Source organism: Zeugodacus cucurbitae, chromosome 6 (assembly GCF_028554725.1).
Source record: "Zeugodacus cucurbitae isolate PBARC_wt_2022May chromosome 6, idZeuCucr1.2, whole genome shotgun sequence".
Classification (NCBI taxonomy): domain Eukaryota; kingdom Metazoa; phylum Arthropoda; class Insecta; order Diptera; family Tephritidae; genus Zeugodacus; species Zeugodacus cucurbitae.
Window position 1 is genome coordinate 37,174,020 of NC_071671.1, and position 22,909 is coordinate 37,196,928.

Sequence of the window (22,909 nt, forward strand, 5' to 3'; positions counted from 1 at the left end):
GTAATCAAATTTTTAATAATTCATTAAGTTAATGCACTTACAATAATTTTGAAAACAAATTTTAGCAAAAAAAGTTTTTGCTGCGACACTATCAGTAAGAAACGCTAAACTGATTTTGCACATATTAATATTTACTATGCAATACCCAATTCACAAGCACATTCTTAATGTAACTGTACAACGAACGAGAAAAGTATGAAACAATTTTCGTTGCATAGTAACGGTAACATATCAACCTTTTATTCCACATTTATCGAAATCCAAAAAATAACAGTGAATAAGAAATATAAACAAAAGCAGAAATGCACATATAATTATTTGACTGAGGTATATATATAAAAGATATGCGTGTTAGTTACACTATTATAACTGAAGAACGGTTGAACCGATTTGGCTTAAATTTGGTTTGGAGGTAACTTAGGACCGGGGGTAGGACATAGCACACATTTTATTCCATTCCCGTGACAAGAACGTGAAATAACTCTTGTATTAAAAACGCAATTGACATTCCATATAAAAAATAAAAATAATGTTATCTATGGTTGAATATTTGAAGATTTGAAATTTTGAATTTAACCCTTTACCTGGCCGTGTGATAGTTATGTTCCAAATCTTTTATTTCAATTTCTGTATTACGGTTATAATGCAGTAGTTTTCCGAAATAACGAATATTCGTTTTACCGAAAATCGCTTATAACGAACAAACAAATTTGTTGCATTCTTCTTCTTCTTCTTGACTGGCGTAGACACCGCTTACGCGGTTATAGCCGAGTCCACAACAGCGCGCCACGCATCTCTCCTTTTGGCAGTTTGGCGCCAATTGGTAATACCAAGTGAAAACAGGTCCTTCTCCACCTGGTCCTTCCATCGGAGTGGAGGCCTCCCTCTTCCTCGGCTTCCACCAGCGGGTACTGCATCGAAAACTTTCAGAGCTGGGGCACTTTCGTCCATTTGAACAACATGACCCAGCCAGCGTAGCCGCATTCTTTTTATTCGCTAGACTATGTCTATGTCGTCGAACAACACATACAGCTCATCATTCCACCTTCTTCGGTATTCGCCGTTGCCAATGTTTAAGGGACCATAAATCTTTCGCAAAACCTTTCTCTCGAAAACTCCTAGTGCCGTCTCATCGGATGTTGACACCGTCCACGCCTCTGTACCATAAAGTAGGACGGGAATGATGAGGGACTTGTTGAGTTTAGTTTTTGTTCGTCGAGAGGGGACTTTACTTTTCAATTGCCTACTCAGTCTATAGTAGCACCTGTTGGCAAGAGTGATTCTACGTTGGATTTCAAGGCTGACATTATTATCGGTGTTGATGCTGGTGCCCAGGTATACGAAATTTTTTACAAATTCAAAGTTATGACTGTCAACAGTGACGTGGGAGCCAAGACGCGAATGCGCTGACTGTTTGTTTGATGACAAGAGATATTTCGTCTTGTCCTCGTTCACCACCAGACCCATTCTCTTCGCTTCCTTATCCAGGCGGGAAAAAGCAGAACTAACGGCGCGGGTATTGTTTCCAATGATATCGATATCATCGGCGTACGCCAGTAGCTGTACACTCTTATAAAAAATTGTACCGTCTCTGTTTAGCTCTGCGGCTCGAACTATTTTTTCCAGCATCAGGTTAAAGAAGTCACACGATAGCGAGTCACCTTGTCTGAAACCTCACTTGGTATCGAACGGCTCGGAGAGGTCCTTCCCGATCCTGAAGGAGCTTTTGGTGTTGCTCAACGTCAGCTTACACAGCCGTATTAGTTTTGCGGGGACATCAAATTCAGACATCGCGGCATAAAGGCAGCTTCTTTTCGTACTGTCGAAAGCAGCTTTAAAGTCGACAAATAGGTGGTGTGTGTCGATCCTCTTTTTACGGGTCTTCTCCAAGATTTGGCGCATGGTGAATATCTGGTCAGTTGTCGATTTTCCAGGTCTAAGGCCACACTGATAAGGCCCAATCAGTTTGTTGACGGTGGGTTTTAGTCTTTCACACAGTACGCTCGACAGAACCTTATACGCGATGTTGAGGAGGCTTATCACACGGTAATTGGCGCAGATTGTGGGGTCTCCCTTTTTGTGGATTGGGCAGAGTACACTGAGATTCCAATCGTCGGGCATGCTTTCTTCCGACCATATTCCGCAAAGAAGCTGATGCATGCACCTTATCAGCTCTTCACCGCCGCATTTGAATAGCTCGACCGGCAATCCATCGGCCCCGTCGTCTTGTTGTTCTTCAAGCGGGGAATTGCTATTCTAATTTCTTCACGGTCGGGCAATGGAACATCTGTTCCATCGTTGTCGATTGGGGAATCGGGTTCGCCATCTCCTGGTGTTGTACTTTCACTGGCATTCAGCAGGCTGGAGTACTCAGTGTACTCTGGGCATCAACCACTAGATCACCTCTGGGGGGTCCTACAAGAGTGTGCTCCAGTCTTGAAACCTTCAGTTAGTCGCCGGATCCTTTCGTAAAATTTTCGAGCATTACCCCAGTCGGTCAGCTTGTCAAGCTCTTCATACTCACGCATTTCGGCCTCTTTCTTTTTTTGTCTGCAAATGCGTCTCGCTTCCCTCCTCAGCTCACGGTATCTTTCCCATCCCGATGTTAGCCATCGATGCATCGATGTCAATTTCAACGATGTTTTATGTCGATGTTTTATATAAAAATTTGACTTCACGCCTTCACACTTTTTCGGGTATTAACTCGAAACCCTCTATTGGATACGCTTTATTACATTTTTTGTAAAATACGGAGAATTCGTTAAGGGAATGTGCGCTTGGACAATAATACGGTTACTTTTATGATTTATTTGTACAATTTAATTCTGGCGTAGGCTACTGCGTTAGATCAGAGAATCAAATTACTGCATTTTAAAGATGCTATGGCTAAAAGAAATACTTTTTTTTCATAAAAAAATCAAAGAATCGCGCTGATACAACTGAATCTTCGGAGGAGTGTGAAACAGAATACTCGTTTGATATTTGAAACCAGAATAAACATTTGGTCCACCAAAAGGTGAAATGTAAGCTGTCAAACTACACTTACAGGGACGGAAGGTTGAAGAGAAAATGTATCTCGGCTGTTACCTCAACCATTCAGAAGCCAATAGAATTTGGGTTGACATGAATACTGTGTTTCCGGAGTTGTATAAATAGGCTTATTAATATTTACACATTGCGGCCACTTGCCGAGTAAACGACCGGCAACTATCACGAAGAAGTAAAATCGAAAAGAAACGACAGTGAAAAAACTTTCCATGTCGTTGTTTTGAAATTCTGTTATTTATTATTAAAAACTTTAACAGGCATATAAAAAAAATTGCTGAATTTTATAAAAAAGCTTAAATTTATTGATCAGCACCAAATAGAAGTATATGTGTCAGAATAGGTTTATTTTGTAAGAATTTAGCTGATTTTAATTGTTTTGTTATGGGTTTTCATTTTTTAACAAATAATTAATAAAACTATTTATTAAACTGCAAATTACTGATATTTAACTAATTTTTATTGAAAAACATATAATACCTCTGAGTGAGTACTCGATTTAACGAAAAATTCGATGTAACGAATAAGACAGACAATTTAACATACTTATCAGAGAACGGCATTTGCTGAATGAAAAACATTCATACTCGCTCAACAGCCGAATAATCACACTGTTCGGATCAGCCGATCAAACTTGCCTGAGCTCACATTTTCGTTGTTGTTTTTAAATTCACTCGTGTGTGTGCGATTTTTTGTTTCAATCCGAGTTTGTTCGGCTCGTGTTCAATATAATGATTTCGGGCGCTTACTCATTCGGTTCAACAATCATTGTTTTGAACAAGAACAACACTCAACTCGCCAAAATCAACTCGTATGATTTTACTCATGCGCGCAGCAAGCGCCACTTTTTCTGCACAGATGAAATGTGAGAAGAAGAACAAGACAAGCTACAACAACAAACTGCATAGAAATTGTTACGGTACATGCAGTCGTAACGCTCACATCGTGTCGTCTTGTCGCTAATTGTTTTCTCATAATCCATCAACTCAAATTGAACCGAATGATGCTTTCGTCAACACAGGCTCATTTTATTGAACGCTGACTTTTGTTCAGTGAGTTGAATTGAGTGAGAAATTTTGAACCGAGGACTCAAAATCCAAAGAATGATGTGTACGGCAAATTGAGTTGATTTTTACTCATCACTTTGTTTTTTTCAGTGAGTTGAGTTGAATGAAAAAGTTCGCGTATGAGTAAATCAAGAAAATAGTGATTTTTGCAGTTCTCTGATACTTATCTACCAGAAACTGTGCCTCATATATTGCTCATGCGTTAAAGTGAAAGTGCCTATTGTTTACTTTTTTTCGATTCAAAAGTTTGCATTACAAAATTCAGTGCCAGTGTAAGACGTGGTAAAATTTACTTATGTAGAAAGGTGTTAATATCGCAGTATTTAAATCTATTAAATCTAGTGTATTTTTACCAAGTTTGTTTTTTATTTTGTTTTTTTTTTTCGCTCTTCGGCAATGTAACATTTATGGGTTAGGATATAACATAAATGGAAACATGAATGTGATCACCAGAAATTAAATTTAGTAGCTCAAATGAATTCATCCCTGTTGAATACCCAAATAAGTTTATGATACACTAATTGTTGAAAATGTTGGTTTATATTTCCTAATGTCCCTGGTAGAATAGAAAAAACATTCCTCATGCAATTAATTTTAGCCACTGATCGTGCGAGATCCAACATTGCGGTTGCAGTTGCTTATTCTCGAATAACTGCCACACTGTTAGAAGGATTGCGCACGGCTCATTCAAAACCAAAATCGCAGTTAAATCTTCAAACTGTGAAGAATCAGCAAGTAATATGTATTGCAAACCACCCCGCGATGGCCCAAGTTGGGGCGAATGCACAATGGCACATAAACGAACATTGGAAGCACTTAACCGAACACTAAAAGAGCTACGCAATGACTTAATAAAGATGTAAATGGCTTAAACTACTAAATTCTGAATGAGAAATAATACAAAAAGATATAGAAAAAGAAATAATACACTTCATTCATTCAAATTGACTATTGACTTTGTAATAAATGAAGATGAAGTCACCAACTATTCAATTGAATTTTTAAACTCCTTGGATGTGCTTGGCTTGCGACTGAAAACCAACGAAAACTGTGCAACGAAACGCATTTGATGGTAAAAAAAGAAGTTCGCTATAAATACAAATTAACAAATGACAAGGCCAATCCTCGAGTTGATTATAAATGACAAACATATCGTATAACAAAGGAATGAGATACAGACGTCAAGAGCCAAACAATAGGAAACTGCAACAAACAAAATTACAGAATACATGTTTTTATGTATTTAAATAATACGTTTCGCGAAGTAAATAACTAAAACTGTGGGTAAATCTATATTTTACAGCTTTTTGAAAAAATTATGTTTTAATGAAAATTTCTATAACTCAAAAGTCTCTCTAACTCGAAGTTTTTTCGTGGATTATGGTGATTCGTGTTAGAGAAGTTCCACTGTACTTTACTTTTTATATTATTCTAATAAAAAAAGTCCTTCCAGAAGATAAATATTCACAAAAATCATAAGTAAATCATTTCTTTAAATATAGCTAATATTTGTACTTATTAAGAAATTAAGTTTTAAGAAAGAAAGTGTTGATGTCACAAGAAATCCTAACGTGTCAAATTTTTTCCATTTCATATTATTATTTTTGTCAAAAAAGTTAAATTGTTGTTAGCCAGTGTAATTTATCAATCGAACCATTCACAATTAACTAAAATCTAGATTGTTCACAATCAGGAAAACCTAAAAAATTTCTGAAATATTTCTGTTAAGGTTTTGTTACTTGACGAATATAGTCTGTTTTTAACAGTTCATGTCTGTGCTAAAAAGGCGATGTGTTTTGGAGTTAATCCGAAAGCAGGAGGCACAGGAGAAATCGGAAGCTAAAATTAATTTTCTGGGAATAGCTAGAAAAATACGTAAATTACATAAATGTTATTTGCTCCTTGTTTATCAATTATGACCGCAAGGATTAAAAAACTGTCAATGGTGTGAAATGGAATTGTTCAAATATAGATGGCTGCTGACGGAACTATCCATCCACCATGTTCACCCTAGATGAGAGCTCCTTCTTACTTTGTGTAAGAACTAAATATTTTCGCATTTTAGCAATTAATTATTTAGAATACCATAAACTCGAAAGTAATATCGATTGTAATCGAAAATTAAGCCACCTATCTGTCAATAGACAGCAACTTGACATCAGCAAAACCCAACACACATACATTCGACTAATTTATGAAAATATTTCCCCACAGGACTTGAACTTTACGCGTCACCCTGATCACTTTGGTATACATAACCTTATATCTAACTCCTTTAGTTTTAGGACGTACAAACACCGTTATGTGAACAAAACTATTATACTCACTTCAGCAACTTTTGTTGCGAGAGTATTAAAATATGTGAAATATCACATATAGATGGCGCGCTGTCCACATGCACGTTAGTTTAGATTTTTGTGGTTGTGATATAGATTTTTATTGTTGTGATATAGAGAATTTGAATTCAAGTAGACAATTTAACCCAATGTGATTTCATGTGATAAAGCAGTTCGTGTGATGACCTGTAAGTAGTTTACAAATTGTCTTTATAGTTTGCAGTTTTTAAAGCAGTATTTCATGGTCAATACAATATTAAATTGAATTCCATACACTGAAAAAAAAATTATTTGAGTTTCTTAATGTAGCGTAGCAAAATTCATCAGCCACCCTGTAGCTTTTGCATGTTTTCGCAACCAACGCCCTCGCAACTCGGATTCGAAGACGCACAGAAGTGCGCTAACATTCTTCACATTCTTAAGAATAGCAACCAACATTTGTTACTTAATATCTTGTGTGTTTTAATTATTTAAGCTCGTTTTCTCCGCTAGAATATAAGTATTTTATGAAATATAATATTTATTAATTGATTAATAATATATTTATCAAATATTTAACTTAATTTTTAAAGATAAGGTGTGAAGAAGTTTTAATAAACAAGGGAGGCAGTTTAAATTTTAATTCCGTTGCTTAATTCGAGGTATGTAGACTGCTTATAAAAATCACTAAAAAATTAAAATTGCCGTACATGTTATATAGTTCGTTTTCAAACTCGCAAATAAAAAGTGTGTTTGTCAACGCATTCAAAAGCGCATTTATGGAGGTTCTCGAAATATACGAAGTCAAGCACATTTTTCGCTTCGAATCCGCATTCGCGTACGAAACGTTGACTAGTATTGCCAGTTTATTAAAATTTCCGTAATGATTTCCCCAACACTGCACCGGCTGCAGTTTCCAAAATGGCAGTTTGCACTGCATTACCACATTTGATTTCATCCGTTCTTTGGACGTTCAAGTCGTAATTTCTGAAATGGTTGGTTTTTAAAACTTGATTACCATATGGGGAGATTCATTTTATTTGGTACTTCACCCAGTGGTGGAATTTATGAGTATGTTGAAAGCGCTGACAGAATTTTTACGGTCATTTACTCCCCATATTTTACTGTCCGTCGTTTAGCGACTTCTATAGGGAGGTAGCGAATACGTGTTCTTCGAATTCGACGATCAGAATCGTCAATTTTGTAAGGTGGGGTTATTAGCTAAATGTGTACGTGGTCTTTCAAGGAAATTAGGTTCATGAAGGTATTTATTGTTCCCTAATTTGGCGTCCTCTTTTTGTGAGAATCGTAGAATTGGTACGAAAATATAATGTATTTGAAAATAACGTAAATGAAAGTAAGGAGAGAAAATATGTACAGTCAAAGAACGTATAATTTTTGCTATTTTGTTTGCTATTGCGCAAATGAGGGAATTCTCTGGTTATGCGTATATACAGATATATGTACTTATGAATGAATGAATATAGAAGTATGAATGTAATAACTCAGTAGAACGCGTACGTGTATGACGCTACATACGTACGATTGATACATATGAATATATATCGACTTGTGGTATATGTGTATATGTTTGTATTTTTATTTTACGCTCATCGTACGTCTTTGTCGCAGAGTTGCATTTGATTTTCACGTCGATCGATTCAAGTCTGCTCGATTAAAACACTGATTAAGATTGATTTACCATACAAAAAAAAATCTATTTACATTAATTTTTGATTGAATTTTAATCGACTTGAAAATGAAATGCAACTCTGCGACAAAGACCGTATTTGTAATTGTATATACGTTCTTTGTCTGCGAGTTGTTGTTCACGCTATTATCAATCAGCTGTTGAAACTTACCAACTTCTTATGAAAAGCAAAAACTAAAATGTATAACAGCTGATGGGTTATCGAGTAGCCAACAGTATGAAGGGCAAAAAAGGGTTTCTCAATAAAAATTTTAATTGATCAATTAATTTGGCTTATAGCGAAATAAATTATAAATTGATCATTTTAAATTTAAATCGATAAACCCAATTTTGCCGTTTATACTGCTGGTTACTCGATTTACGATAAGCTGTTATACATTTTTGTTTTTGCTTTTCATAAGAAGTTGGTAGTTTCATCAGCTGATAATTATTTTCAGGAGCCATCTACCGTCTAGTAGTATTAATGCTATTTTATAAAAAAATTCAGCCAATCACAGACAGAGAACGTATATCGTATATATCTTGTCGCAGAGTTGCTTTTGATTTTCAAGTCGATTTAAAATCAATTTAAAATAAATGGAGATTTTATTTTGTATGGTAAATCGATATCAATAAGCGTATAAATCGAGCAGAGGCCGGTTGATCAATTTGCCTTTGTCTAAAAACCAGGGACCGTAAAAAATGATTATCGTTCCGATTTTTAAGTAAAAAAATCAATCACTTAGAATCGTCACACAAACAAAAGGATAGCGTCATTGTAATCCTTTTTGGACGATCTATCCATTTCCACAATGATTTTTTAAATACAGATTTTTATGATTTTCTTCACAGTTAATGATTAATTTTGAGTAATTTGTAAAAAATCATAAATAATCATCATTTTTGATCGACTATTCTTTCTTGTCCGATCGACTTGTCCTTTTAGAATGACATGAAAATATTGGAATGGCATCAAAATATCATAGACCAAATTTCATTGAAATTAGTCCAGTAGTTCCTGAGATATGGTTTTTGACTCATTTAGGCCGTGGCAAAATCATATCTTAAATTTGATCCTTCAGCTATGTTCTAAAAGGACATGAAAGAATAGTACCAAAAAACTTAATAACAAACATGTAATCCAAAAGTGAGTTTTATTTCGAGCAAAAAATATAAAAATCAAATATAATGATTATTTATGATTTATAGTTTTTTTTGCTCAAAAATGATGATTATTTATGATTTTTTACAAATTACTCAAAATTAATCATTAACTGTGAAGAAAATCATAAAAATCAATATATAATCATTATTTTGTGATTTTTATAATAAAACTTATAATGATTACGGTCCCTGCTAAAAACGCTATTCAATCAGAAAAAACTGTTGCTGCCAGACTCCATGTAGATTCAAAAAGGTTTTTGCCCTGGTGCTTAATCAGTTCTGTTATCGAATCCTACAGAACTATAATTTAAAATACAGTTGAACTTCCATTCAACTCGAAATTCTATAAATCCAAATTCTCCATAATTCGAACCCTTGAATTAACAATAGAAGTAAAATTTCATACAAATTACCTTCCATAACTTGAAGTCTCTCTATCTCGAAGTTTTTTTGTGGATTATAGTGATTCAACTATATTTTTCCAAGATCTTCAGAAATACTTATTTGAGAGTTTCCTACAAGAAAAAGCCAACATCGAAAATTGATATTGACAAGTTTTAAAGATTCTGAGATATCATCCGTTCCAGTAACAATAATTTTACTCAAAAGACAATTTCTTTAACAAAGTTTTACAAACGTAATTCGTTTTGATTCATCGGTTCAATAATCGGTTGAAACAATGACGTTCCTTTAGATGGCAGAAAAATTGCCCAAATCAATCCGTTATCGGTACATTTAACCAGTTCATTTTCAAGTGGGTGACTTGGAGCATTATCCAATATAAGTAGTGCAGTAAATGGCTCTACACTATCTGTAAATGTAGGGAAATTTGGATCACTAATCTTTGAAAATACCCAGAAAGACGAAAAAATATTGGAGGGTAGTATGGACCAGGTAGTTGTAAGGCTATCAATCTGCATTTTACCCTTCCTTGACAATACTTGGGATAATTTTGGTGGAACAACACATTTGCCTGTTTCATCAATGTTAAAAACATTGTTGGCTGAATACTTAAAATGGTCCATTTCCTTTTCAAGGATATCAAAAAAGGTATTCTCATAACATTTTGTGAAACTTCATGCTCTTGGCAATGGTGTTCATGTTGGAGAGCGGAACGCCAAATTTGGGTTCCTCGTTAAAAGCAAACCCATCCAATGGGGCTAAGTACAGTAGTTTCCCGAAATAACGAACTCATTAATTGTCAGGCCTGTTCGTTACATCTAATTTTTCGTTAATTCGAGTGCTTACTTAGAGGTATTTTTTTTAAATAAAATTGGTTAAATATCCGTAAATTGCAGTTTAATAAACCGAGATTACTTAATTAATCGTCGTTCGCTTCATTGCAATGGCTCCTTCCTAAAGTTCAATCAATACAATAACTTTTGTAAAATTGATATGGTTCTTCTTTGATGTTGTTAGCCTTTTTGTGCCACTTAAATTGCTGCATAAAAGGACAGGACTGTGATTGTGTAAGTGAGCACGAAATTATGAATACCCAGTGAGAACTCTGTAACATCAAAACAGTAAGGCATTTCGCACAGGGCACTTAAACAAAGTGCCACAGCCATAAGCGATGTTTATTCGTTGCTGGCTCGACAACGACTGAACGATAGAGCGTAAGCGTACGTGTGACGGCACAATTGTGCTATGCAGTGCCGACCACTGTTCTAAACGACAGAAATATTTATGTATGTTTGTTGTTAGAAACACATTTTACGAACCATTCATTTTTAAAATTCAAAAATTATGACTTATACCACACTCCGCACCCAGCAAACTCAGCACGTGGAGGAATCGCGGATTTAATCAAAAGTATTATTAAATATTTCGAAGAAGCTCAGGTTAAGACTGAAGAAATTCAAGCACCAATTTCAGTAAAAATGTCAGTCATTATACTTAATTGCTCTATATAGTCCGCCCAGGCATAATATCAAAACTGATACATATACGAGTTTATTAAGAAAATATGACGGAAGGTACATCATGGGTGGTGTCTTTAATGCAAAACACACTCATTGGGGATCACGTTTAACTACAACCAAAGGTGAAGAACTACTGAAAGCTATACACATTATTGTCATTTCGACAGGGAAACCCATTTATTGGCCTGCAGATAGTAGGAAATTACCAGATCTACTTGACTTTTTTGTCATCAACAAATCAATTTACGTATTGAAGATAGCTCAGATTTAAGCACGTCTTCTTTATCAAATAAATATACTGATTGGTATAAATTTAAGACTATACTGAATAAAGTCGATTTTAAGCTAAAGCGCATATCGACAGATGTTGACTTAGATTGTGAAGTTGAATCTTTCACAAAAGTAATTCAAAATGCTGCGTGGAGCAGTACACCGAATATTCGCGTGAATCTATGTAAGTGGAAACAAATTCGAAAATACATCTTAGATGGTGTTCATAAAAAACACAAACTTCGACGAAGATGGTAGCAAACTAGGTCAGCTGCTCTCAAATCTGAGCATAATAGATGTACAGCGGAACTAAGAACAAAAATTAGACAGTTTAAAAACTATTCCTTCAAAACGTATTTGTCCGAACTCACTGTTGATAAATCTACCGATTATTCGCTCTGGAAAGCTGCAAGGTATATTAATAAACAATTTGAAAACAATTGAATTTAGTCATCCAACAATCACTGACAAAAAGTTTCGAAAGAAACTTATTCGCCATCGCCTTTAAAACTACCCCTTATATGGAAAACCGAGTTTGAGAAATGTTTCGACGCTGGCATACGTGCATAATATCGAATACGGACTATTTTGAAGGCGACAACATTAATGTAGACGAATGATTATTAAATACATTTTTCGAAAAACGAAAATTCCCGTTTTTTTTAACACACCTTGTATATTGTTTTTCATTAAATGTGCCAAAATTGTTAAGGATCCGAATATATTTTAATGAAATAAATTCTTTAAAAATCGAAGGTTCTGGACTTTATAAAAGTTACATCTTGTTACATATAGTGATTTTCGCCACATTTAATATCAACAGATTACATACATACATTTGTCAGAGAAAGTACAGTGGTACTCCAATATAACGAATGATATAATGTTGGGACCGTTCGTTAAACTGAAATATTCGTTATATCGGGAACGAAAACTAAATTAATATTGGTACATATATGTTTAAAAATAACTATTTATTCATGAATTCATAAGCATTGGTTGAAATAATTACATATACAATGGAAAATGCATACAATAAAATTAATAAAAATTTAATTTTATAACAAAAATATGAGCATTATTCAACTGAAAAGAAATTTGTTATGCTCATTTGCTTTTGTGGGCGAGAAATTTTAAGATCCTGTGCCTTTTGATGTAGGCTTTTCAATAAAAATATTTTTTCCTGTTCCACGTTGTTTTCTTCAGACCATTTGATACACTTCTCAAAGCAGTCGATGACATCAGTATGCTTTATTGGCGGCACAGCTACAACTGCAGCGGTATCACCTTCCTCCTCTTCTGAAATTTCTATAGCTAGTTCATTTTCAGCTCTGGGGTTCTCTTCTACAAGTACATTGTCTACACTGTTCCATGCTTCCAAATCATGTGTGTTGAAGCTTGTCTAAAATTTTATTTGAATATTAATTTAAATTATTTCTACAAATGCATAAGTTATACCGTACCTGGGGAAACATTGTATGGATAACAGAAAGGTCTTCTCTGAATCGCAAATCTGCTAGAGGTATATTGTCCTAATCATTTTCATCATCAGGTGTGGTTTTATTAATTGAAATGTTTTTCCAACACTTCTGAAGAACAACCCCTGAAACTTTTTCCCAAGCTGCAGCTATAAATTGAACTGCATTGAAAAGGGTGAGGTCCTTTAACGCTGTGTTTATATTTTCTTTTTGCACTACACTGCTCAGTAAAGAATTTCGGTAAAATAATTTGGTGAGGCGAATCGCGTTCTGGTCCATCGGTTGAATTAGAGCCGTTACATTCGGTGGCATAAACACTGTCCATATTTTTCCATCTGGAGTCACAAAATCTTCTTCTGGTGGATGACTAGGAGCGTTATCCAGGAGTAATATTGCTCGCTTTGGTAGATTTCGACTTTAACACTTTGAGCCCCGCGTGCACACCCGTGGTAATTTTTTTTCTGCACCGGTAGACCGCATGCTGACGAAGGGTTGTGCTTTAGTTGACAAGCTGGGACCAAAATTTGTTTACTTAGTTTTATTGATTTTTTGCGATTGAGGTGACTTTGTGTTATTTATTTTTGATAAACCAAATGCATTTTTCTTGTTTTTTTTTCTCTTTTTTTTGTGACCACCGGTGGTCACGATGTCCCATAATGAAAATCCACCAATGTCCACGGGTGGTCACATTGCCCCAAATCGTCAAAACATAAATGTCCACCGGTGGGGCACGCGGGGCTCAAAGTGTTAAAGAAAATCTTCAACCTATCATTAAAAGTATTATTAAGGAATATTGAAGTGAAAATTGTTGTAATATACAAACCTGAAGCACGAATTTACTAAAAAAACAGTTTTAAAAAATTTCGATATTCATCCACGCGGATTTTGAGTGCGCATTGTGCACGGCAAGTGTTTTGTTTTTAAAAGAACGAGGGTTTTTTTGATTTTCCTATTACAACGAGGCTTTAATTTCATTGTTCCCGTTGCATTTGAGCAAGTAAGAATTGTAACTCGTTCCTTGAATATCTTTCAGCCAGGTGGTCTGTCTTCATTAGCGTGAACTAGAGTTTGGTTCGGCAACATCTTCCAGTAAAGTCCAGTTTCATCAGTGTTGAAAACTGCATCAAGACTTATGTCATTTTTTACGATAATTTCATTACATTTTTCTTTGAACGTTACCACTAAATCAGCTTGGGAGGACAGTTTTTCGCCTGATTCTTTTAAAATTCGGATCCCAAACCGTTTTTTAAATTTACAAAACCAACCATTACTTGACTTAAAATTTTCATTGGGATATTTTGTATTATGGTTTTGAACAGCTTTGGCTTTTAAAATATTGCTGTTAATAGGTACGTGCTTTTCACAAACCACTTATATAAAGCCTTTTCCATCCTATGATATTCGCTTTTATTTAATTTGTCGTATCAATGTGCCAGCATGTGTACCTTTAACACTTCTTATCACTTTCCGGCATTTTTTTTTAAATTGTGCAAACACTCGATTTTGGAATACCATATTTCAAAGAGATTTCTTTCAGGGTTTTCCCATTTTTTTGTCGTCAATTTTCCAAGCAAAGCCTTTTTCGAATTGAAGGCATTTTCAAATAATTTATGCGATATCCTCACTTAACCACTTTGAACTTACAACTGATATTTCGCGCAATGAAGCGTGCATAAAAAAATAAATAGAATTCGTAAAAAAAATAGCTCAATAATAACAAGAACTAACGGGTATTTAACTGCCTGCATTGTTTTTTGTTGTAATACAACCAAAACCAAATACAAACGCCATACATTCGCAATATCGAGTTCATCCAATTTCTAGCTTTCGTTATATAGAGTCATCAATGTATTGAAAAACAGCGTTCGTTATATTGAACATTCGTTATATCGGCGTTCGTTATACTGGAGCACCACTGTATACATACACGATATGATAAAGCCTTAAAATATATTATCGCTGTGAAGAGCTGGCTTTTACCAACGTTTCGAAATCGTAGAGAAGTAGTGAGTAGAACGTAAATTTTCTCATAATAAAATTGTTTCCAAATCGATGTCCAAAGATGATACAAGAATAATGGCCTAAAAATAACTCCATAAAAAACTGATTTAACCTTAAGAAGCACAGTCAAAATGAGAATAAAAGATAGTTCAATCCTGCCTTTTTTCAGAAAACTTCTACAATGGCATCACTCAGTTAGCGATTAGTGTACGTTGGCAGGTTTGGATTATTACATTTATGGAAAAATAAATCTTAGAATAAACAATGGATTAGAAAGACCAAAGCTCCGCTAAACTAAATAGAAACTCATAACATACGCAGCTTCTATTGATTCCGCTTTGATCAGACACTTTCATATGTATATATCCGAGGGCCATCCAAGTTTCCTTAGGCCCGAAAGGTAGAACGATTAATGGTCCACGCAAGACATTATAAGACAAGATAATCAGAGCTCACCATCGTGAACGAATAACCTTCCACACCAACTTATTGATGACAGTAGTAAAACGGACTTTGAGGTCTTGCCGAGTTTTAAAGGTGTGGACAGCAAAGTCATCAATCTACCAGCCATTTTGCAACATCACACTCGAGCGGTGGAATGTGAAAAGCACTAGCTAAGTCAAATTTGTAAACTGGAAACACCTATACATTGCCCATGTGAAAATCCATGTTTTGTAATCTGTTAAGGTGTCAGCTCAAGAAGATTGTAGGCCATTTTCAAGTTTGATTGAATTTTACGTAATATATTTGTCAATAAAATTATATTAATAAATTATTATTTTTGTATAAATTTCATAAGTTTGAGTTCTTCTAATCATTACTTGTCTTGAGGGAACCAGCTAAACTTGTTTCGTATTATATTTAATGTGATCGTGGTGTTTCGACTCAGTGTTTAGATACCAAGTGAAGCATGTTGCCAGCGCAAAGAGCGTGTTGTCAACATTTGCTGTAGAGAGCGTGCTGTACGAAGACCTGTGCAATCAGCCCCAGCGATTGATCATCTCTTCAGAACAGAATTGTATTTCATGAATTGGAATTTTGTGGCCCTCGAATGGCAGTTGCTATTTTGTGTTGTCCCGTTACGGTTCGATTCGATTCGTTTGTGTTGCTGCAATTTCGGTTTATTGTGTTCTGAGGAAAATAATATTTAATTATCGTAACCTGAAGACGGAAAAAATTTGTAACCATTAAATTCCAACGTGCACGCTGTCGTTTGCCAAACCTGGATGAAATAAATAAATATTTGTATTTTGGTAGTTACTTCGTTCGAAGGCGTTTAATTTAAGGGTCAAACAATATAGGGCCCTAGTAAAAAAATAGTGCATACGTTCTGTTTATATTTACATACCATTAACCACAAAGAAGTAAAGACATTAGAGGCAACTAATGACCACAGACTTCTCTCTGACACAGATGGATTACACACATCCAAATGTACATATATGTATATGTATGTTTACATAAATAACTCCGTGCGTTTGTCCAAAATAAATATTTACGTTCATTAAGAAAATATTTTGATGTCTAAAGGTGCAAAAACTCGAATGTTGATTTTTTCTGGATTTACGTAATGAAAACAAATATTTCACCCACAATTGTTGCTTTGTGAATTCAAAAAGTTTATTGATATAATAACGCGTTGCTGAGTTTAAAGTTTATTTCTATTTACTAATTTTCACCTGCCCAAGGTAAGTGATTGCGGTTTTGCTGCAAGTTAAGTGATTAATGCGCCACTTACAATGTTTGCTGGAGGCCTACCCAAATTGTGAAACAAACATTTTTAATTAATTTGAATAGAAGTTTAATATCTTCGATAAGAATAGAAGAAACTGATTTCTAGGATTCTTTTTAATTCTTAAATGCCATAATGACGTGTAACAAAGTATTGATTTCGCCACATGCAAGATTCTAACGGTTCAATAATAATAACACCTTCTATAATTTTTTTCAACGGTTAGTTCAATTATCGTCCTCAACAAACAAACCGAATTTAAGAGCGACGGTGATTGTTGTATTATACAAATAACTAGACCCGACCACACATTTTTGTGGCTATGGTATTCATTACATTAGTAAATTTTTCAATATAGTGAAAAAATTCTTACGCATAAAGACGAAAACGTTATATCCGGTCAATTCATTTTTATATTATAGATATGAATAACTATTCAAGACCGACAAGCATTTCAGACGCCGCGTTGTTACAACGCCTCGATAGTTTAAGCAGTAATAGTGAGCTATCATCACCAACATACCAGACGGGCTTGGGACAAAACACTGTGGCGTATGCACCGTCGCCAACGAAAGAAAACTCCTCGACAAGACCATCCTCAACAATCAATATTTCCCAATATAAGAACAATAATAATATCGTATCTCTGACAGTTAATGGTTATTTAAATGGGAGCGAAAATACCTCAAGTGCGCCAGTAAATTCAACAAAAATGGATACTAATAAAAATGGAGTCCGCATAATATTTTGTCGCATTTTTTCAGACCTTCTCATTCTGGGATGTGGTGAGTAACAATTATGAATTAGTAGGAAGTAACGATTAGTTTTGCGAACGTTTATCGCGAAATATAATGAATGTAGCGTTCCTGCGGTTGTGCGTAGGGTTAGGGACCCACCACAAAAAAAAAGCTGTCCAATGAAAGTTCAAGTAACCTAGTATCAGGTCATTAGCTGACGTATGATTAGATCTGAAGTTGTAATCAAGTAGCGTACCATAACTTTTCGGACTTAAGCGGGATTTCTTTCAGTGTCTTTCCCGCTTAAGAGTCTCAAAAGTCTTGCATGTTAACAATGGGCACTTAAGCGATTACGGATTACTGTAAATACTTTTTGTTTGGATGATTGAAGTCTAATAATAAACATAAAATGATTTATTAAGTTGGGCAGCTACCGTACTTAGTTTCCAAAACTACTAAAATAGTCGCAACTGAAACATTCTTATACTGTGGTTATCAATACAGATTGCTTTAGTACGGTTGATGATTGCCTTGTTTCAATTGATCTTTGTGTTGAGTAAGTAAACTGTTGCTTAATTAAATATATGTATGTATGTAGGTACACACACACATACACGTATGAACAACTCATTTTTTATTGGTAAGCAATGTGTACATTTGTATGTATATTAACTCAGTGTGCATGCCCCCTGAATTACGTAATTCACTACTGATTCGCAAATTCTTAGGCGATCATATACACTTAAGCCTTTGATATAGTGGACTTAAGCATAGAGCCCATTGGCAGTACTTTGAAACTAACGCCCTTTCAACTTTGTCAAAGTTTACATTTCTTTTAATTTAATAAATGCCGCTTTATGTTTAAATTAACTCCAAAGTAACCATAAAACCATTATTTGTAGACAACATTTTTGAAAAAACGTTTTTAGCTAGATATCTTATTTTGTTTTTATCTTATGTGAATTATACTGTTTTATGTGAACTGATTAAAATTTTGTTTGTTGTTGAAATTACTAAATTACTACAAAAAATTGTATTTTAGTTGGGTTACCAGTATTGGCATTCCATCTTTGGGGCACTTCTTATAAACGCGGTTTTTTCTGCGACGATAAGTCTTTGAAACACCCATACAATAAAAACACTGTGGACAATTGGATGCTATTTCTGATGTGTTTCATAATTCCTATCTCAATTGTAAGTACATAAATACCTAAGCTAAGGTTAGAACGAATCTAATTATATATTCGTACTAATAATAATGATAGTCTAAGGAGCTGTATGCAGCAAATCTTATAAATCAAACAACTTTTCGGTTTGAGAATTTTTACTTTTTTTGAGACCTGGTTAATGTCGTATTAGAAATTGTGTTTTAAATGGGTCATTAATTGATATGATTAATAGATACATACATACATAGTCTTTGCTTATGGGTTTTAAATAAAAACACGTCAAATTTCAAAATTTAATAAAAGATAATCATTTGCGTATGCAGTGTTAATACAGAAATGATTTACCTTTGCCATTATGTATGGAAAAAATCATAGTTTTGTCATATACATATGTACATAACGAAATAAGTCTGTGATTTTCGGATAACTAATTTAAAAGTCGGGATTGACGCAAGTTGATCGATGTGAAGCATAAGTGCCGCATAATGAGGTCATACATGAATATATATAGTTAATATATACTATAATATGTACTTTATGTATACCGAACATTTTATACTCTCGCAATTTATTGCTATATTTTTATTAAGCTAACACACAATTTAACCCATATATTCGGCATAAAGTCCAATAGAAAAACGAAAATCATCATTTATAGCATATAGGCCGAGGTAATTCCTGAACTGATTTCACTCATTTTCATCACCAACATACATTTGGCTAAGATATTTCACATATTAACCGATTTAAAAACTATTAAGCCCATCGTATTTTTGAAAATCCTATAATTAGCTATATGAGAGCTAGAGAAAGTTATGACCCAATTTTAACCATTTCTGGTACAGAGACACACTATTAGCAGGAAAAGATTCCCTCTGAATTAAATTGAGAGATCTGAGAGATATTTTCGGTGAAAAATTACCATAAGGCACTGAGTTCTTCGTATTCGATAACCGGGGCATTGAAAAGTTATAGTCCGATTTCGACAATTTTTTCACAAGATCATATACAGTATTTGTGCAAAGTTTTATTTCGCTATCTTTATTGGTTCCTTATGTATATATTATAAAGTGAAGGAATAAGATGGAATTCAAAATGTAGTTATGCAAAAAATTACATCCAAATATGACCCTTACTAGGACGATCCTTTGTACCAAATTTTACTTTTATAACTTTATTTATGGCTTATGATGACACTTTAGCAACCATTTTCGAAAGCAACCCTCACACGGTCCCAAGGAACATGTGTACCAAGTTTCGCCAAGATATCTCAATTTTTACTCAAGCTATCCGTTGCGGCGGACGGACGGACGGACAGACAGATATTCGGATTTTGACTCGTCTCTGCACTCTGATCATTTTGATATATATAACCCTATATCTATTCGTTTATTTTTATGACTTACAAACAACCGTTATGTGAACAAAACCGAGAGTATTATAGTTTTACTTTTGTTGCGAGAGTATAAAATAATAATAATAATAAAATAATAACATTCATGATTTTTTTAGATCACCACAGTCGAGTTTTTTATTTCCCACTACATTAGAACTCGTGGCCTCTGTAATATGACCTGCGAGCGTTACTACATTTGGCGATTGGAAATTGCTGACTGGATTGTGGAAAGTTACAAAAAAATTGGACTTTTAATTTTCGGTTCCGGAGTGGGTCAATTGACTATGGATATTGCCAAGTATTCAATCGGTCGTTTGCGGCCACATTTCTTTGCGGTAAGTTGAATATGTCGAGCTCAATTTTCAATTGAAGGAAAGTCGGACAAGGTTTCGCAGAACATCATACACATGCATATGTACATATGTATTGTCATACATACAATTATATTTACAAACCACAATATGTATACATAGGTATTAATCAGAAAGCGATTATTTGTTGGATACCCCAAAAAATATTTTAGTAGTAACCTCAGGAACTTGCCCAAATAGTATTTGGAATTTCCGCGAACATTTCTAATTACATATATATGTACATATAAAAATCACTGATTTTGTTAGTAATAATGAGCTTGCACTCGTTCCCCTAATCTTTGATAACCGCATTTTTACTAGGCAAATTACTAATTTTCCAAAAATCGATTTCGCTTTTATATAATCTAATTTATTCTTATTTCCAGGTGTGTGAACCTGTCATGATCGATGGTAGTACGTGCAACGACCCTGTGAATGCTGATCGTTATATTGAGGAGTACAGGTGCACAGCTGCATACGCTACGCCGCGTATGCTGAAGCAAATGAGCCTATCCTTCCCCAGCGGTCATGCGAGTTTTGCCTGCTTAGCTATGGTATACGTAACGGTAAAGCGGTAACATTAAGTTTCATTATGGTATCTGTATACTATTGTTTATATATGCTCACAGATTTACTTAGAGAAACGTATGACTTGGGAACGCTGCAAAATGGTGAAACACTTCATTCAATTTTTACTCATCATGTTCGCTTGGTACACGGGCTTAACACGTATTTCCGACTATCAACATCATACAACGGATGTACTTGCCGGGTCTGCAATTGGAGCGCTGTACGCTATTGTCTTGGTATGCTGTCACAACAATTAAGATAGAGTCATCAGCATCGTATTACCCAACTATGTTACTCTCATTCCAGACACGATCAATGTGGTGACCACAGGTTCAAGTTCTCTTATCCGATGGAGCCACCGCCGTAGCCTATGGAACTAGAAATTCCTAATATTTACCAAATATTTTACTAAATATTTTTTTTCTTATAAGGACATCTCTTTATTCGAATTTTCTTTTTCAATTATCAATACTTTATATATGTATATATGTCAGCTTGTGGGAAGGAACTCCGAATTAATAAAGATAATAAACAAATTATTTCACCGCAACAAAAATTATTGAATCTGGTCAAAATGATCATATACTCCCCAAATGATTTAGAAATTAAACGGTGTTCGCCAAGATTTGCAATTAAAAAACTTTTATTTTGAAGCAAAAAAAATACCTACGGACATGAAGCAAAATGCACTAATGTCTGTTCAGGCTTCTGACGTGAGTAGACGCAAAATTTGGAATAGTTGGTAGAAAAACATTACCATTAAATAGTTGAATTGTGAGCAGTAAATTCAAAAATTCAATTTCCGCTTATATGAAGGAAATATACTTATACTCTACGAAATATCCTAAAGCATATCCACTTTTATTTAATATTTAATATTGGTCAGAAAGTATCGTTGTTATACTCTCGCAACAAAAGTTGCTAAGAGAGTATTATAGTTTTGTTCACATAACGAAAACTATATCTCAGGAACTACTCCACCGATTTCAATGAAATATCGGATTATAGTATTTTCTTGACACCCTGATGACACGTGTGGAAATCGGTTCACAACCACGACTACTTCAATATAACTCAATTTTGAATTCCATCTCATTCCTTCACTTTATAATATATACATAAGCAACCAATGAAATTTTTTGACTGTCAAAATATTCTCAAGCATATACAATTTGATTTTCTTATGCTGGAATCTAATACTACAGACGACCATATTTCGGGCCCCGGCGAAGTCGATCAGCCTCAGACCATTTGGTGATGTTTCGTCATGGAGGCTGAATTTTCCGACTGTTGTGCCAAAGACACCTTTTTTACCCACCCTAGCGTTGAAATCGCCAAGCACGATTTTGACATCGTGGCGGGGGCAGCGCTCATAGGTACGTTCTAGGCGCTCATGTCTCTTTGATCACTTCGTCCTTCTCTTACGTCGGGGCGTGGGCGCAAATCAGCGATATGTTGAAGAACCTCGCTTTGATGCGGATTGTGGTTAGACGTTCATCCACCGGAGTGAATGCCAGGACTCGACGACGGAGTCTCTCTCCCACCACAAATCCAACACCAAATTTGCGCTCCTTTATATGACCGCTGTAATAGATTTCACAAGGACCCATGTTCTTCTGTCCATCGCACTTCTTGGATGGCGGTGATGTCAGCCTTTAGTTGACCAGTAGCCAGCTGGGCAGAGTCACTTTCCTAATTAAGGGTCCGGACATTCCAGTGGCATGCCCTCAAATCGTGATCCTTAAAACGTTTGTAGGGGTCGTCATCAAAAGTGGGGGTTCTCTTCCGAGGCTCTGTTTGGTCTTTCATTGGAGAGGTTTTTTATGTAGTGGGTTCCAAACCCTACGCACAAACGCAGAAGCGGTTTTCGCCTTCTCACTTTAACTCGCCTCCAAACGGAAGTCTGTTGGCTACCCAGAGGATACTTGGTCTAAGACCGGAAGTCGTGAGTTGCTTGAGCCACATGTAAAATAATCATTCCTGGCCACTCCCAAGTGAAT

At 35.1% G+C, this 22,909-nt stretch overlaps 1 protein-coding gene and 1 long non-coding RNA gene across 2 annotated transcripts in view; one reads left to right on the forward strand and one right to left on the reverse strand.

The window, feature by feature from the left end:
* LOC105217819 (putative phosphatidate phosphatase) overlaps positions 1 to 21,448 on the forward strand; it is a 59,655-nt gene extending 38,207 nt beyond the window's left edge. Inside the window, exons 3-8 of the mRNA XM_054232762.1 lie at positions 17,107 to 17,469; positions 18,464 to 18,615; positions 20,103 to 20,321; positions 20,726 to 20,905; positions 20,969 to 21,145; positions 21,216 to 21,448. Of these exons, the coding sequence (XP_054088737.1) occupies positions 17,107 to 17,469; positions 18,464 to 18,615; positions 20,103 to 20,321; positions 20,726 to 20,905; positions 20,969 to 21,145; positions 21,216 to 21,233 (1,109 nt within the window). The 3' untranslated portion in view covers positions 21,234 to 21,448. The remainder of the gene's footprint in view (positions 1 to 17,106; positions 17,470 to 18,463; positions 18,616 to 20,102; positions 20,322 to 20,725; positions 20,906 to 20,968; positions 21,146 to 21,215) is intronic.
* LOC128922420 (uncharacterized) lies at positions 15,675 to 16,442 on the reverse strand. The gene is made up of 2 exons (XR_008471645.1): positions 16,301 to 16,442; positions 15,675 to 16,174 (listed from the first exon to the last, which is right to left on the reverse strand). It is a non-coding gene; the product is annotated as an uncharacterized LOC128922420 (long non-coding RNA).
* Positions 21,449 to 22,909: the final 1,461 nt, after the last annotated feature.